The 18109-nt window shown below is 36.7% G+C and overlaps 2 protein-coding genes across 5 annotated transcripts in view; both read left to right on the top strand.

The window, feature by feature from the left end:
- The window catches only part of LOC113053975 (PH and SEC7 domain-containing protein 3-like), a 103453-nt gene extending 98786 nt beyond the window's left edge, over window positions 1-4667 (top strand). For all 4 annotated transcript variants that reach the window (XM_026219147.1, XM_026219149.1, XM_026219151.1 and 1 more), the window contains one exon: window positions 1100-4667. In XM_026219147.1, the coding sequence (XP_026074932.1) occupies window positions 1100-1300 (201 nt within the window). In that variant the 3' untranslated portion in view covers window positions 1301-4667. The remainder of the gene's footprint in view (window positions 1-1099) is intronic.
- A 7253-nt stretch (window positions 4668-11920) lies between these two features.
- On the top strand, window positions 11921-16783 carry LOC113053974 (alpha-(1,3)-fucosyltransferase 10). The gene is made up of 4 exons (XM_026219146.1): window positions 11921-12187; window positions 13118-13322; window positions 15071-15906; window positions 16398-16783. Exons 1-4 carry the CDS (start codon window positions 12107-12109, stop codon window positions 16614-16616), a joined length of 1341 nt encoding a protein of 446 aa, XP_026074931.1. The 5' UTR covers window positions 11921-12106; the 3' UTR covers window positions 16617-16783.
- Window positions 16784-18109: the final 1326 nt, after the last annotated feature.

The following is an 18109-nucleotide window of genomic DNA, read 5'->3' as shown; positions in this document are numbered from 1 at the left end:
CATTTCAGTAGCTACTGGTTAGTTCTCACCAGGGTTTTAGTAAATGCTAAAAACATGGGCATGGTGCGGAGTGGAGGAGGGGGAAGAGGGGAGACCGACAACACACACAGCTTTGTGTTCAGACTGTTTCATTTTGCTTCCATTTAGTTAAAATCACAAATAAATTCACAGCCATTTTCACTCATCATCGAAAACATATATATGAATCTGCTGTTGCACCTCAGAGAACTTTTAAGGATTATTCTGTGGCATTTATATAAGCCTTTTGTGTCACAGAGCTGTAAAAACGGTTATGCTCACCAAGTGAATGAATCGTGTTCGTGCCAAACTCGTTTTATTACAAAGCAAAAACAAACACCCTCCTTCGATCCATGAACTTCTCTCTTGGTTAATGTACACAGTCTCACAGAAGCGTTTGTCACAGCAAATCTACAACATGCTGTTGTGAATAATTAAGTGAAGCGTCTTCTCATAGGATAAGAACACGCAGTCTCAAGAATAATTTAATAGACACCGACGCGTCATCAATGTAGATTTTAAACCCGGAAGATCAAAATAATGCAAAAAAAGTTTTCTCCAACATTTAAAATTATTGGATACTAACATTATCTTCTATGATGTGCAACACAACTTGCTTTAATCTCAGAAAAAGTAGTCTGGGGTTTCATGACCCTTTAGAGGTTTACAGAGGGGATTTCAGGAATAAAATGTTAATAAAAACAAATGGTATGTGAACAAACCCCTCAGTAAAGGGGATACAACTGTCAGGTTGTGCATGTAAGTGCTGCTGAAGTTTCTGACTCAGTGTAGGAGAAAAAACGAATTTTGATGAAACTTATTTTAATTAAAATCTACTGATGCAAATACTTTAACGGCTAAATGTGTATTTTGGATGTTGTCGATCCATTAGTCTGAAGGACAAGACATGTTACGGATGCAAAATTGGCTGAAATCTCACAGTTAGCCAGTGCATGAAAGCAGTGTCATGTTTGGAATAAATGAGCCTCTCACAAGGTGACTTCGACTGGAGATGCTGCTTTGGAGATGCAGTAACAGATGCACGGTGGCTAATGATGGATTTTCTGAATTCTCTCTGAAGGAAAGCCGTTACGAGATGTACGTCAAGCTCCTGAAAGAGGGGGTGAAAGAGCTCTTGACGACCCGGGACGGTGACGCAGTGCTGAAGAAGTCTCAGTCCAGTCCATCTCTCAACCAGGAGTCCCAGCCGGCCGCCGCTAAAGTCAAGCGCAACACGTCCGAGCGGAAGGACTACCGGCCCGAAACACCCAAGGTCACATAGACATCTCCTGCTTCCTGTCAGAGAGCCTCTGTATATCACGCGTGACTGTACTTTGATGTAATTTATTTATCTGCCGACAGCTGAATCAGAAAACATTTGTGTAAAATGTAAATTGATCAATTGATTGGAAGTTGTAAATCTCCCTTGACCAGCTTGTGGAGCAAATAGTGTGGTTTTCTTTTTTATTCGTTAGCGTGTAACGATTTTGTGGTTGCACTTTATTTGACAGTACAGTACGTGCGCTTGCAGAAATGACTGAGTAAGATCAGGTAACTACAGGGGTTTAGGGTTAGATTCAGGGTTAGCACCTACTGTAGTTACTGTAGTTTCTATAGTATGTGTAAGCGCAACAGCACTGTAAAATAAAGTGCCGCTGATTTCGTTCTGAGAACACGACTGTCTCTTGATTGTGCTGTTCCCCTCATTTGCTTTTGAGAAGTATTTTCTTCAAGTCGAAACATATGCTAGACAGTAGATATAGTCTCACTCAGAGCGAGTTATTTTACTAGACTAAGGGTGTTTTCACACTTGGTCCTTTCCAGGGGTCTGAGTGCGTTTCGCTTGATTTTTGTCCCATATGTGAACACCCCAAACGATCTCAGACCCTCAGAACCGAACCGAGACCATCTGGGGAGGTGTCTGAGTACAGTTCAGGGATGGTTCGCTAAAAAAACATGCATTGTGAACACAGATGGGCCCAGGCTCACTTGATTTTTCCTTTTGTGAATTACGATGTAGTTTGGCCTTCAGATGTTTCCGTACAAATCAGATGTTTGTGGTGACAATGGAGACGGAAAGACAATTATCATATAGCTTAATGTGATGATTAACATGAAAAAGATGATTTTTCACTCTTTTCTTAAAAATGGTATGACATTTGAAAGGCTGTAATTTGATATTATTTATATTTTTTCGCGAAAACCTGTATCTGAACTGTAAATCATGGTTTTCACATTCGTTTTACAGTTTAAAATGTTACCAGAGACATTGCCCCACCCCACTCATATGACATTAATTTAAAAAGTGTTACATTTGAGCTTAAAAATCCTGCAGAAAACCTATGTCCTATAAAATAAACACGATTACACAGACAAGGAAAACAATTTAAAATAAATATTACAAAGGTGTACCAAAGGTGTGCAAAAGATACAAATATTCCAGTTTTGGAGGCCATAATGTCAGCCATTACACACTGAACTGTGACAATCTGAACACAATCTGAAGGAGGACTGAGACACATATCATGCTTAAGTGGCCCAAAAAGGATCCGAGTCCTCTTTCAGGAGCTGCGATAGTGTGAACACAAAGAGAACTGTGCTTTTTCTCTTGGTCCACTTAAAGGGGCCTGGGTTTGGATCTTTTAAAGAGGACTCAAGTGTGAAAACACCCTAATAAACGTGGATCTGACTTGATCAGCAGAGAGAGCGTTTGAGGGGTCTTTTTCAGTGCATGGGTATGATGTGGCATATAGCCTTTCGATTTTGTTGTGGATGAAATCCACTACCGATGTACACACACCTTCTAACAAACCACCGGTAATATCTACTCACACACACACACACACACGCTCGCTCGCTCGTTAATGGATCGTACCAGCATGTCACAGCAATGGACCCAACTCTAAACAGATTATTTTCTAATGATGATTTCGAGATACTTGCTGAGTTACGGCATTTCAGACTGCAAGATGATGTTGACTTCAACGTCATCGGCTGCGCAGTTTGTGCCATTTATTTTTTTATCTGTTTGTTGAAGTAGAGAGTATACTTCTGCTTTTTCAGTAGTGTAAATGCCAATGCTCCTTTTGTGCATTTTATAATCTTCTATATTTGAATTTTTAATTCTCAGTTCAGAACATTATTGTTGTAAAGATGACAGTAGTATTTATAGTGCACTTTATTAGTTCTTTTGACTCTTTAGAGAGCTTTGTAAAGGGTAGTGATATGTTACTTCATTATACAGGTTTTTCAAGCGTAACCAAATCTGTGGTTGGTTTTATTGAAGGTACACAGCCGAAGGTACATTTCCACTCGTGTAAAGTCGTGTTAGTTTGTCTGTGCTCCTGTGTTTTTGCCGTCATGTTTAGGTTGTTCGAATGCAGAGGTTTCTAGAAGAACTGAGAGCGTTTTGGTTTGGAACGGTTGCTTTTCATGATGCTGACCTTAAATTTAAGATGTCATTTTCATTACAGAAGAAAAACAATGACGTGAACACTATATGAATGTTCTACACTGTTTTTGCACATCAACAAAGCCACATCTACAGTATTCACTTATTTGAACATTTAAGGGTTTAAGAGAAATCTTTATGAAAAGCTTACAGATATTATTTTGAGTACCTTCTCGAGTTCCCGTCTATAATGACATTTCGTTTACTTGAAGTATTTTTAAGGACACTTTATTTTAAGGTAGAATTTGACAAATAGAAAGGATCATATTTACATTGTGTTTTTGTCATTGCAAGCTCTTTCAACAGACTTTATAATGTTGCTGCGTCTTGTTTTTTGTTTCCTCTCTGTGAAATTGCTGGACGTATTATTGGTCTTGTCCAGTTCTGAACACAGAAGCACTTAGATGATCTTTATTTTTATTTATTTGTTGCTACTTTGAGAACAAAAGTTGCATAATGTTTTTAGCAGTATATACAGTACACACTTAGTAATAATGTATACTACAAAACTGTCATCAGTATGAATGGTGATAAGAAGAGTTCGGCTCTTCCTGTTATGTGCTACTATGTTTCATGTTTGATGTTCGCCGCTTTTCCAGACCAAACATGTAACGCTGGCACGAACCCTTTAATAGTGCACCTCCTACACACAGACTTAGTGCTTTTAAATTATAATTTCATTTGTTATTATTTACATAACATTGCAAAACAATAACTCAAATAAAAAAAACATCCGAAAGGGAGACTTGTCTAATTTCAAGCAGTCACGAGCTTTGAAATATCTTTCTTTGTGGTAATAATATTTCGACTGGAACACTCACTTTGTTTTTGACTTTTGTTTGTCAGTCTCTTGACTTTTTCAATTTGGTGCGTTTACTTTGCCGAACCCTGTAATGTATGATCTCCTCTCAAAATGCAATTGCGTGAGTACTGAAGGAGTGCAGCTGGTTTTAATGCGCCTTAGCCATCAGTTGGACCATTTGCGGTCCAGACTCAGATATCGTGAATACCTTTTTTAGCTGTGATCCTGTACTACTCCTTTAAATCTGTAAATGTTGTTCAATATGCCTGTTGCCCTGTATTCAGAAGACTGGATGTACTGGTTGTGATCTCTTGGCATGAGCGTGTCTTACGCCTGCCCACAAAGATCAGGGACACAATGTTGGCTTCAGTGAATAAAATACTGTATTTAATCCTTCATTGCCTCTGCGCTCGTTTTTAATCCACACATCTTCTGAAAGCAGCTCAAAGTTGAGCATTCTGAAGCCTCATCGCTGAAATGGTTCATGTGTGAATCAAACAGATAAAAAATAGGCCAAGCATTACACACCACAGCTTGGACAGAGAAGGTCAATGAACATCATCTCCTGTTTATACTTTGCTCCTAAAGTCGACAATGCCAACTAGTGTTTTGGCAAAGTGGAGTAATAAATGCAACAATCACATACACTATAGAGCTGCTGTATGGGTCTGAACAATAGACAGTTCTCCAGTATACACTAGAAGCATGGACTGTAGCTTTTAGCTCCATAAACTATCCTCAAATTTGCGATCGCCTCAGAGTCAGTCTGTGTGTTTATCGATAGATTGCTAGAATATCTGTATCTGTGCAGTTCTCTGTCTTAAATGCAGTTTACAAAAGGTCACGAGGGAGCAATCAGTTTCCCATCTAATGTAAAGTTTTCGCTCATCACACCACAGCTGTTTCCTGCAGTGAAAATCAAGCCCTCAACACATATGAACACATACTTTAATTACACTTATTTAAATATACGTAATCTAATTATATGAACTTTATACATACAGTATTGTTCAAAATAATAGCAGTACAATGTGACTAACCAGAATAATCAAGGTTTTTAGTATATTTTTTTATTGCTACGTGGCAAACAAGTTACCAGTAGGTTCAGTAGATTCTCAGAAAACAAATGAGACCCAGCATTCATGATATGCACGCTCTTAAGGCTGTGCAATTGGGCAATTAGTTGAATTAGTTGAAAGGGGTGTGTTCAAAAAAATAGCAGTGTGGCATTCAATCACTGAGGTCATCAATTTTGTGAAGAAACAGGTGTGAATCAGGTGGCCCCTATTTAAGGATGAAGCCAACACTTGTTGAACATGCATTTGAAAGCTGAGGAAAATGGGTCGTTCAAGACATTGTTCAGAAGAACAGCGTACTTTGATTAAAAAGTTGATTAGAGAGGGGAAAACCTATAAAGAGGTGCAAAAAATGATAGGCTGTTCAGCTAAAATGATCTCCAATGCCTTAAAATGGAGAGCAAAACCAGAGAGACGTGGAAGAAAACGGAAGACAACCATCAAAATGGATAGAAGAATAACCAGAATGGCAAAGGCTCAGCCAATGATCACCTCCAGGATGATCAAAGACAGTCTGGAGTTACCTGTAAGTACTGTGACAGTTAGAAGACGTCTGTGTGAAGCTAATCTATTTTCAAGAATCCCCCGCAAAGTCCCTCTGTTAAAAAAAAGGCATGTGCAGAAGAGGTTACAATTTGCCAAAGAACACATCAACTGGCCTAAAGAGAAATGGAGGAACATTTTGTGGACTGATGAGAGTAAAATTGTTCTTTTTGGGTCCAAGGGCCACAGGCAGTTTGTGAGACGACCCCCAAACTCTGAATTCAAGCCACAGTACACAGTGAAGACAGTGAAGCATGGAGGTGCAAGCATCATGATATGGGCATGTTTCTCCTACTATGGTGTTGGGCCTATTTATCGCATACCAGGGATCATGGATCAGTTTGCATATGTTAAAATACTTGAAGAGGTCATGTTGCTCTATGCTGAAGAGGACATGCCCTTGAAATGGTTGTTTCAACAAGACAATGACCCAAAACACACTAGTAAACGGGCAAAGTCTTGGTTCCAAACCAACAAAATTAATGTTATGGAGTGGCCAGCCCAATCTCCAGACCTTAATCCAATTGAGAACTTGTGGGGTGATATCAAAAATGCTGTTTCTGAAGCAAAACCAAGAAATGTGAATGAATTGTGGAATGTTGTTAAAGAATCATGGAGTGGAATAACAGCTGAGAGGTGCCACAAGTTGGTTGACTCCATGCCACACAGATGTCAAGCAGTTTTAAAAAACTGTGGTCATACAACTAAATATTAGTTTAGTGATTCACAGGATTGCTAAATCCCAGAAAAAAAAAATGTTTGTACAAAATAGTTTTGAGTTTGTACAGTCAAAGGTAGACACTGCTATTTTTTTGAACACACCCCTTTCAACTAATTGCCCAATTGCACAGCCTTAAGAGCGTGCATATCATGAATGCTGGGTCTTGTTTGTTTTCTGACAATCTACTGAACCTACTGATAACTTGTTTGCCACGTAGCAATAAAAAATATACTAAAAACCTTGATTATTCTGGTTAGTCACATTGTACTGCTATTATTTTGAACAATACTGTACACTACTGTGCAAAAGTCTTAGTCTTAGGCAGTCTGTTGTCAGACTAAAGCAAACAATATAAATAATTGGATTAAAACCATTTTTTGGAGTGAAAATACTAATGTGCCTAAGACTTTTGCACAGTACTGTACTTTACAAACGACATTGTTGCTACTTTATAAAGAATAAGCATACAGTGATTTACAGAACTGATTAAAGACAGGGACAGACAACACTCATCTTAACTAAATATCAGAGTGAGTGACAGAGATTCAGTAGAAACATTATGTGTGCTTTTGTATTAAACAACGACCCAGATCTTGAAATACATTTATTAGAGTAAGGGACGCTTGGGAAATGAGTGTGTGAATGCTATGGATTTATTTTACATCTTTTTAATGTTCTGTAATGTTATCCTTTTTAGGCTTTATTTATTTATTTATTTTTATAGAAGTATAGACTCAGGCACCGTTAAGGCACCGGTACTGTTTTAAAAGTATCGAAATACTTTTTTTAAGTATACGGTATTGTATAAAACCCAAGTGAACATTATTAACTTTCTTTACATTTATTTAAGAGGAAGCTCGCAATTATGGAAAGGGCCGTTACATTTCCGAAGAGTACCAATCACAATGCACTGGGTCAGCAGGCCAATCAGAGCAGACTGTGCTTGTCAGAAGAAGGGACTTTGTTGAAAACAATGTGTTTGAGAGAGGAGGAGCATAGAGGAATTACAGTAATTACAGTATTTGAAAAATAATGTGTTTTTTGAACATTAAAGCATGTCAACATATTCTGTTACACCAAACACGCAAAATAATGATCTTTAAAGAAGCATCATATGACCCCTTAAAACGAAAGCAGAGGGGTGAACTGACGGTTCAAGAGAAGAACAGCAGATGGAGGAGGGTCTTGAGGAGGAATCTCATCACCTCCAACTTCAACTTTACATGGCACTCAGACAGAAGAAGCCTCCTTTGAAAGGATCGTCATTAACAACAAGAATCAAAAGATTCAAATGAAATGAAGCATGTAACTTTGCTTTTGCGTCACCTGATGTGGTCAGAACAGCTTCACGCTTTGCTTAAACGGGTGAGTGAGTGTTTTATGAAACCGGGCTCTGCTGATTGGAAACGGTTGCTTGGAAACCAGATATCTGAGATGCTCTTCAGATGATGGAGACGGAGTCGAGGAGAGATGAGGAGCTAATGGACAGGAAGCCTGATGTCAAGAAGGACATCTGTGTGGATTTACTTTGACATTTATGTTCTGTTTACCTCAAAGTAAAGAGCTGCTAACAGTGTCACAGTTGTATGAGTGAAATTAAACTTACATAATACACAAAGTCTCCTATGTGATTCCTGGTATGTTCTCATTGTCATATTTAGTATCTTATTGAGGATTGTAATTCATGCAAAAGTGATGTCATAAATAAACACTTTTAGCAATGTTCTAATCATGTGTGCCATGTGAGATGCTAAGTGTATCTGTCCAGTCATTTAAGGCAGGTTTAATGTGTGTCGATAGCAGATCAAAGTCAAGCAGAGCGCTGGTGCTCGATTAAATGCCCGAATGTGCTTGCAGTAATTACTCTTGTGTCTTTCTTCGGTGTATGAATTTGTGGCCACCTACACATGTTGCCACTAGAAACCAAATCCAAACCATGCATTATCTTTAGTTATAATTTGCAGCAGCCATATACTTGCAGATAATAACATTTTACACCTCTTTCTTGTCAGATAACTTAGTTTGGTTTACTCTTTCAGAACATGCTGAATATAATCTAGATTTTGAGCAGTAATACAATGCTATACGATCCTCTGATACATTTGTTAATATGATGTAAACATCCATTTAATGCGCTAAATCAGTTTAAATAACATGAATGTACATAGATGATACCAGGCATGAGAACTGTGCTGCTTTATATACAGTACAGTACAGTCTAATCTGCTGATTTGCTGCTCAAGAAACATTTCTGAGTATTATCAATGTTGAAAACAGTTGTGCTGCTCAATATTTTGGTGGAAACCATGATGCATCAATTTCAGAATTTTCTGATGAAAAAAAATTCAGAAAAAAAAAACTACCTTCAATTATTCAGTTGGCAGAAATCAAGCTTTCATTGAAGTAAGACATGTTCTGAATTCATTGATCCGTACTGAATCTCCAGAAGCAGGTGCTTCTCTTCTGTTCACTCTGTTTCTACAGGGTTCAGACCAAAGGACTGGGACGGCCATAGCACAGCCTTCATTTACTGCTCACTGACCTCTTTCGGTGTTTATTTTGATGTTTGTTTTTGGACCATTGTCCTGATGGAAGATCCAACCATGACCTTTTATAAGATTTCCAGCAGAGTCAGGTTTAGATTTCTTTATCTGCTGGTGTTTGATCAAATCCATGATGCTATGTATCTAAACAAGATGCAGAACCTACAGAAAACTTTGTGCACATAAAGATCCAGTCGTACTGAGCAAACACATGAATTTCTGATGCTCTGTAAGCTTCACTCTGCCATTTCCAAAGACAGATGAAGGCTGTGACAGTAATGATGATGAGAGCTCGTTTAGGGCTCATCTCTTCCTGTCAGCTTTTTATTAGCTTGAATGGAAATAAATGCATAGATTTTGTTCATTTGTACAACTATTGTGTACTGACAGTACAGTTTCAAAATATTAGTGTACAATACAATAAAATAAAATAATGAAATTAAATAATATCTAAAGCGCTTATAAATCATTAAATGTTTTAACTTTATTACCACAATAAACCATATTTGTCCAGTTGCCAGACATGATTAGATATATTGCTGTCCACTTAAAATGGAGATTTCAATAAAATTATGTTATAGTTAATGCAGAGCCATCAGATCCCTAAAACAAAGAAGGTGAGGAAACACAGTTAAGTGTTAAATGAATAAATCTAGTTTTACTATTACAAGCTAAGGATTTCAGTACTGTAACAGGAACTCAATGGATGTATCATCTGTGGATTGATTAAAGTCATAAACAACATATCTCCATTAATCAGTAGTGGGCTGAGTGAGAGATGAGAGATGCAGTTATTAGTTTTGTTTGGTGAGTAGCTATTTATTGTGTTTGTGAAGCGCTCTTCACTTTGATTATAGGAATCAGAAATCTGTGAATCATGTAATAGTGAGCAATCAGTGCTGTAGTGCTTTACTCTTCCTTTACACAAACAGTATCAGCAAGCAAACCAAAGATCACGAAATAAAATGCTAGGTGAACAAAACATGCTGTACTGACATTTCTCGAGCATTTGTGAAATGTACAGTAAACTGGCTACTGTTTAAAAAATAAAATCACCACATTTATAAAGACACACTGATATTAAACAACAGTCAGTTGTAACATTAATAAATCTGAAGATTTCTATTTGTAAAGCTCTTTATGCAAATGCATGTACTGTTTGACAGCCATGTGGTTTAGTGTGGAGCAATGTGTTTGTCAGGTGCTTGACGAGAGGATGCTGATGCTGAGAGGAGGACTTCTCCGAAACACAAAAGGAGAACGAGCACTCAGAGTGTTTCTGTTGTTGCCATGGCAGCAAACAGGTACATTATGACTCACTGGTCAACTTCATCTGTTGAAATACATCACAAATCACACGAGCAGAGTGCATCAGATGGACAGTCTTTTACATTCAATTCATATTCATATGAACTTTGTATTGTTGTAACAGTTATAAAATATCATTAAATATAACTGTGACACAAACAGTTTGTGTCAATGTGACACAGGCAGGCATCATATTTTCAGACACTGAAGTGAAAAGGACCTGAGAGGCAAGCTGTTACTGTTTTTATTTTTTCATTCAATACTCACACAGAGTTTCAGGAGTAACAATTTAAATATGGAAATGAATGCCCTAAATTATTAACCAAAGTCTCATTATATTTGGTGATTTTAATGAAATCACAGTCGACAGAGCCATTGTGTTTCGTTTTTATTTTGAAATCCATAATTGGTTTTCTAGGTCCTTACAAAGGAGGGAAAATAAATAAATAAAAAATACAGATTGTTTCATTAAAACCTATATGAGTTAAATCATAACAGTACAGTGTTGCTATTCTGACATACCCTCAATTAAAATATGGGCTAATAAATATCTAAGTATTCTCATGCCTGATTTTACCTTTCAGGTGAAATTTAATTCTGCCTTTATCTGTTAAATTTACATTTACAGTTTACATTTATTCATTTAGCAGATGCTTTTATCCAAAGCGACTTACAGATGAAGACAGTGGTAGCAAAAACAACAAAAAAGCAATGATATATAAGTGCTATAACAAGCCTCAGTTAGATTAACACAGTACATGAGCAATGGCTTTTAAATAATATAATAAATAAAAAGAAAACAGATAGAATAGTCTTTTTTTATAATTGTATAATAAATAAAAAGAAAATAGACAGAATACAAAAAGATTAGAAAAGTAGTTAGATTATTTTTTTAAATATAGAAAAGAATAGAATTAGAATAATTTGAGACATATCATTTGATTTAGCATTTTACATTAACAGCATTTTAAATATATATATATATATATATATATATATATATATATATATAAGAATATTCAAAAGACTGATATCAAAAGTCATTTATACAAGTTGTAGTAGTGAAATATAGGTGCTCATACCATAATAGAGCTTCATATTTAGAGTAATGTTTGATTATTTCCATATAGTTATTGGGGCCTGGTGTCTCTTCAAGAGGACATCTAGAACTACTCCTAAATATTATACATTATACATCTCACTTACAATCGTTAAACAATTGCCACTCTCTTATTCACCGAAACACAACAGCAAAAACATTTATTTAATGAACGTGTGTTTCTATAGTAACAATCCGCTTGCAAATACAGTAACTTCCACTGATCTAGAGAGAGAGAGAGAGAGAGAGAGAGAGAGAGAGAGAGAGAGAGAGAGAGAGAGAGAGAGAGAGAGAGAGAGAGAGAGAGGTAATCAGCGGTAACTTCCCTTCGTAGAGGAAGTGTCTGTGGTTTAAAGGGTCGCGTACCGGAAGTGACGCTGATACGGAAAAGCGCTCCCCGGACAGCCGCTATGGGATCAATATATCTACAGGAATAAATAATGCATTACAGATCGCAAATATTCGAAAAAAAAACATACCATCAGAATGAATGATTAGGAAGTGTTATTGTTTTTAATGTTTCGCTCGCGGACAGAGGGTTTGACATGTGGCCAGTCTCTGTTAAAAAACTTTGCGCTTTTTGTTTCTGCGCGTCTGCGTTTGTGTTTTTAATCATGACATTTCAGGTAAAATATTAACTCTGCCTTAAATGAAACCTCAGATAGTCATCAAAGATTTGCTTACCTTAACATGAAACGTATTTCTCGTTGTTTTGTGATAGGATGTGTCTCTTAAACTAGACAGCACGTCTCACAGCTCACTACGGTTTCAGACACTGCTATAGAGAGCTTATAGCGATTTTAAAACCTTCACTATGTTTAGTTATTAATGCAGTATTTAGCTTATACTGAATTGTTTTCTAAATATAGAGCAAATGAACCATTAGTGTGGACTATGCTGGTTTTGAAGTTGTTCTTGTTTGCAGATGTGTGTCCTCTGGACTTTGGGATCTGATCAGTCTCTCACTAACAGTTGGATGAATCTCTGTCCTTTCCTCATCCTTGGTATTTCCTTTCACTAAAATCTCCCTTTTCCATCCCTGCAACCTGTATGTAATAGCAAATGCTTACTGACTTTTGAAAGATGCATTGCATTTCTAACATAGGAATTTTCTCCACTTCTCTAACAAATAAATGCTTTCATTTATGAAACTTTTTGGATAAACAACTGACTCTTCTATTTCTGCAGTAAATCCTTCAGTAAATCCATCGTTCATGTGTGGTGAGCGTGATTTCACCAAGTACAACATGTTCCTGGATCAACATGCTTGTTTATTCTGGAGCAACGTTCCAGTCAACCAATCAGAATTGAGATCTAACTTCTCGGGAAATATCTGTTTTAGGCTTACAATCATTGTTAGGTGCTTGTTAATCAGCTATAATTTCCCCCTTATTTTAGGAATATAATATGGGTAGGGTTAGGTTTAGGTTTAGGAGTAGAGATTTGGTTAAATCTATATTTTTGGACAATAATGTTGATCCATGATCATCAGAAGATGTTGATCCAGGAACATGTGTGCAGTATCTGTGTATTCACACACTTGTCTCTCCTCGTAGGTAATCGAACAGCTCGGACAGTTCGAGGAGAACACACTCAGACAGAAGTTAACACACACACCGCTCCAGGACCCTGTCATTGTGTGGTGGTCTCCTCTGACTGGAGAACTGGGACGTCTCGGAGACTGTGGCCGTAACAGATGTTTCTTCACTGTTAACAAGTCTTATCATTCCCATCCACACACAAAAGCTTTCCTTTTTTATGGTGAGTCCATACAGTCATTGATTCATTGTTCAGTTGTTCCATACTGTACACACTCATTTTATACTTGCATTTATATGATTAAAGTATTAATTTTATACAGTTTTGTCTACATAAAAAATACAAGCTAATATCAGTTGTTTTAAATGCAGATTACAGTGTGTATAGAAAAGAATCAGCCCCCTTTAAAATAATAATAAAAAAAATAATATTTAATAATATTTATTCTCACTGTAGTTACAAACTGTAGTCTGTTACTGATTGCAAATTACATGACAAAGATTGCAGAGAAAGAAAATATGTTTCATTTATTGTTATTAACAACATGAAGTACATTAAACATTACATTACATCAAGGTTTCCCAAGCTGGGGTTCATGAAGAGTCTGCAGGGGGTTTGTGAGTTCATTAACACGCTAACAATCAATTAAATCATTAAAATGTAGAATTTAAATAAAATAACTTTCTAATTAACAATTAAAATAAAAATACAAAATGATATTTACTTGTATTTCATGTGACCATTAACCAACATCTGCACACCGTGAACATGCAAATATTACTGAACTTATTACTGTACATTTTCGGTTCAGGTAAATATATTAGGTGAAATAACCCACTGAGTGATAATTCAGATAAACAGTAGTTTAACAGTGTTGAATCTTTGAGAAACGTAATATAAATAAAATTGAAATTATTTTTGGGAAATCCAGTGGTCAAATGCTGTGTAGCCACCGAAATAATGACTGTTTGTGTGAATGTCCACAAAACTGACAGACTTTCTGAATGTATATAAGCAGTAGACTATTTTAGAAAGGAACATGTAAAATATGAAAATAAATTGCGAGAATCAATGCATTTTTAATAATTAAATTTGTGTAACACTTTATTTTAAGGTGTCCTTGTTACAATTTACATATACTTACTATTTAATAACAAGGAATTATGCATAATTACATGCAAGTAACCCTAATACTAACCCAAACCCTATAGTATGTGCATGTAGTTAATTAATAATACTCAGTACTTAAATGTATAATTACACTATAGCAAAAACACCTTAAAATAAAAGGTAGACAAATTTTAAATTCTGATTACATAATCAGTTGTATATTCATTTGGACTACTTTTAACAGTGTTATTAAATTGTCAGTGTTCTTTAAAGATTAACTTTAAGAGAGTGTTACTTAGATGACAGCAAAGGTAATGTGAGATCAAGTCTCCACATCAGCAATATTAGATCAGAAAATATCTCTTTTGTAAGGTACCCAAAATCAGTGTTTTACTGCATTTTGTGTAATACTCAAAACTGTATCAGCGGTCAACAGCTCAAGAGGCACACAGTCTCAGACAGGAAAGAGCAGAAAGCAGGAGACAAAGTAATGAAAAATGAGTTGTTTATTGTTTATTGAATGATCTTAGTCACTCATGTTTCCATGCACGGACACGGATCTGACCAGCATCAATCCAAAGAGTGTTATTATACATTACCAAGGCAAAGGCAATACTTCACAACATCACACTGCCTCTCATCTCTTTCTTGTGAAGACAAATATCCTTTAAAACCACACAACCATCAGATTAAACAACAATGGAAACATATTTCATATAATATAGAATGAGTAATCCATGAATGATTGATGTCCAGCTACAACACTAGCCCCATATCAATAATGACACTTTTCTATAATAATATAGATCCTTGTAGATCATATATTGGTCCTTGTACTGATGAACACAGTTTATTTTCAGGTACAGATTTCAGTATTGAAAGTCTTCCTCTTCCGCGTCACGAGCAGCACCAGTGGGCGTTGTTTCACGAGGAGTCGCCCAAGAACAACTACAAGCTTTTTCATGAGCCGCTCATTACCGTGTTCAACCACACGGCGACGTTCAGCCGTCGCTCTCACCTGCCCCTCACCACGCAGCACCTGGAGGACCTCAGCGCCCTCCGCGCACAAACACACCTGCTGCCTCTGGCCTACAAAAACCAGCTGAGGAGGACTCTGGCGCCGGTGGCGTACGTCCAGTCGCACTGTGACCCGCCGTCTGACAGAGATGTTTACGTTCAAGAGCTGATGCAGCACATCCAGGTGGACTCATACGGACAGTGTCTTCACAATAAAGACCTGCCGCCCCATCTGAGAGACTCCACTGCGATGGACGATCACGATTTCTACCAGATCCTCGCCCAGTACAAGTTCATCCTGGCCTTTGAGAACGCCGTCTGTGATGACTATATCACTGAGAAACTGTGGAGGCCGCTCAAACTGGGCGTTGTGCCGGTGTACTACGGAGCTCCTAACGTGCGCATGTGGTTGCCAGATAACAGGAGCGCAGTCGTGGTCGATCCCAATGAGCCGCCGAAGAAGCTCGCTCAGTATTTAAAGTGGTTGGACAAGAATGACGGGGAATATCTGAAATATCTGGAGTGGAAGCAGAAGCGGGAGATATCTAACGTGAATCTGGTGAGAGAGCTGAAGGACAGACCGTGGGGTGTTCACGATATTAGTCAAGACAGCTTCATTGACGCCTTTGAGTGCATGGTGTGCAACAGGGTCTGGGAGAATATCCACCGGCAGGAAAAGGTACTGAAATTATGGTTTTGACAGGATTTCTCTAAATTTTCCATTCTCTGATCATGCAATATTCAAAAGGTTTTGGTATTGTGGTATCACTTTAGACTAGGGGACGCATATTCACTGTTAACTAAGAGTTTTCTCTTAGTAAACTCCTAATTACTGCTTATTGGTAGTAAGTTAAGTAGTAGTTGCAGTAGTTATGTTTAGGATTAAGGGATCTGGAATATAGTCATGCAGAATAAGGCATAAATGCAGGGGTGTCAAACTCAGAGTAGATTCAGCCCTAATTAAAAGCACCTGATCCAGCTAATCAAGTCTTTCAGGCTTATTCGAGTACTACACGGTTTGTGTGTTTGAGCAGGGTTGGAACCGCAGCCCTCAAGGAACTGAGTTTGACACTCCTGTATTAATATGTGCTGATAAAACAGACAATATGCATGCTAATAAGCAACTATTCTAAAGAGGTTTACTGCTATTGTTTATTTGATCTGTGACAGAAACTGCCATCTAAAGTCTGGCGAGCTGAAGAGAGCCACCTCACATGCCCACCTCCAGAGCTGTTTGAGTTTGCTGTGAGCCCCAGCTCGTCTCCTCGGCAGATATGGAGAGCCAGTTATGAGCAGTCCAGAAGAGAAGCACGGGCGCTGGGACGGATGCTGCGCAGGAACAGAAACTTTACCGTCACGCAGTTCTGGAGAGAAGTGTTTACTGACTAAAGGAAACGGCTAACTGAAATGCACTTATTATGTTTATGTGGATGGCAAACCTGTGAAGTGTAATTCATAGGGCTGTGTTCATGTTATGTGAAGTTATGTAAAACATTGCTTTATATTTAACATAATCTTTATGTGGACGTGACATTTTTTCTTAAACAGTCGAACAATGCTCAGGATATGTATTAACCGTGTGTTTTTTTATTTAATCTATATAGCCTAATGTCCAGCCTTAATATTCAAAGCCACTCTTGACAATAAGGGCCCAGTGATGCATTAACAATGATTATTTGTTACAGTAAATTTTTTTAAATAATTTAAAATGTTTGTTAACTTTAGTTAGTAAAAACTAAAATAACTGTTCATTGAATAATATTAAATTATATAGTCAGTTACAGTTTTTGTTCATGTTCATTGTTCATGTTAATTAATAATGACTATATTAAATTTAAATGTTTAATGCAAAGGTCTACAGCAGGGGTTTCAGGAGCAGGATTGGACACCCCTTTCTTACTATAAAGTATAAACGCATTAAAATGCACTGTATGCACTTTATGGTTATGATTTTATGACATTTAAGTAAATTCAATTTTTTATTTTTTTTGCCAGTTCATACTTTTTCACACAGAGTATTGAATAACTCTCTGTAATTTAATTTAATTTTTATTGTTATTGTTTTTTTATGAACTGTGACTTTCATAGATTCATTATATTAGTTCTGATTACATTCAAAAATAACCAAAATAATAAGAAAAATTCAAAGTTTGTCAAAGTTTAAAGTTATATCCTAGATTAATATGGATATAAGTCACAGGATCTTTATATGAAATGTTTCTCAGAAATGAAATCCTCTCTTCTGTTGCTGTGTAATCTTGAGTAGTGTTTCCTCTTTACTCTTCTTGACACTAGATGGTGACACAAACATACACAATGAATGTACAGCTATAAGCAATGTTATCTGTTTTTCTTCTATATGCAAATAAACAGCAATCTAAAAGTGATGTTGATAATATACTATTATTCTATCAGCAGTAGTACTGCTTAAAAGTATTACTTATTTTTATATATGCAAATTCAGATTACTGCAAAGAGACAACCTTTTTCTAGAATAAGGATGAGAACTAGAACTAGAAAATAGATACTAGATAAACTAGAAAAAATATATACTTGAAGCTTATTGAGCCTGAGTGGTAAGAATTAAGTGAAGGCTTGAAAGAGTTATACAGAGGTCGTGTTTCAGCCAGTATCTACACAAATTTTTGAATCGATTTTGATGGAAAGTTGGGTTACAAATGGTAGGCTACAAAAGTACTTATGAAACTTAAGGACTATGTGTTATATGTTATTCTTTGGTTGAAATCAACATACATTTCTGTTAAACAATTACGGTTTGTTCATATAGAAAGATAATTCTGAAGCAAAATGGTAGTAAAATTATGAATTCAATCATTTATTTGTGTTAAGACACAGCAATAAGTCACTGCTTCACAAACATC

This window comes from Carassius auratus, chromosome 35, assembly GCF_003368295.1.
Source record: "Carassius auratus strain Wakin chromosome 35, ASM336829v1, whole genome shotgun sequence".
NCBI lineage: Eukaryota > Metazoa > Chordata > Actinopteri > Cypriniformes > Cyprinidae > Carassius > Carassius auratus.
This window is presented reverse-complemented; position numbering and strand designations above follow the sequence as displayed.

Bases quoted from the DNA above. Each gene is read 5' to 3' on its own strand.
- LOC113053974 (XM_026219146.1), top strand. From the start codon at position 12,107: ATGTGGCCAGTCTCTGTTAAAAAACTTTGCGCTTTTTGTTTCTGCGCG. The intron at 12,188-13,117 runs GTAAAATATTAA...CTCTCCTCGTAG, and splicing joins TTTTAATCATGACATTTCAG to GTAATCGAACAGCTCGGACA. The intron at 13,323-15,070 runs GTGAGTCCATAC...GTTTATTTTCAG, and splicing joins AAAAGCTTTCCTTTTTTATG to GTACAGATTTCAGTATTGAA.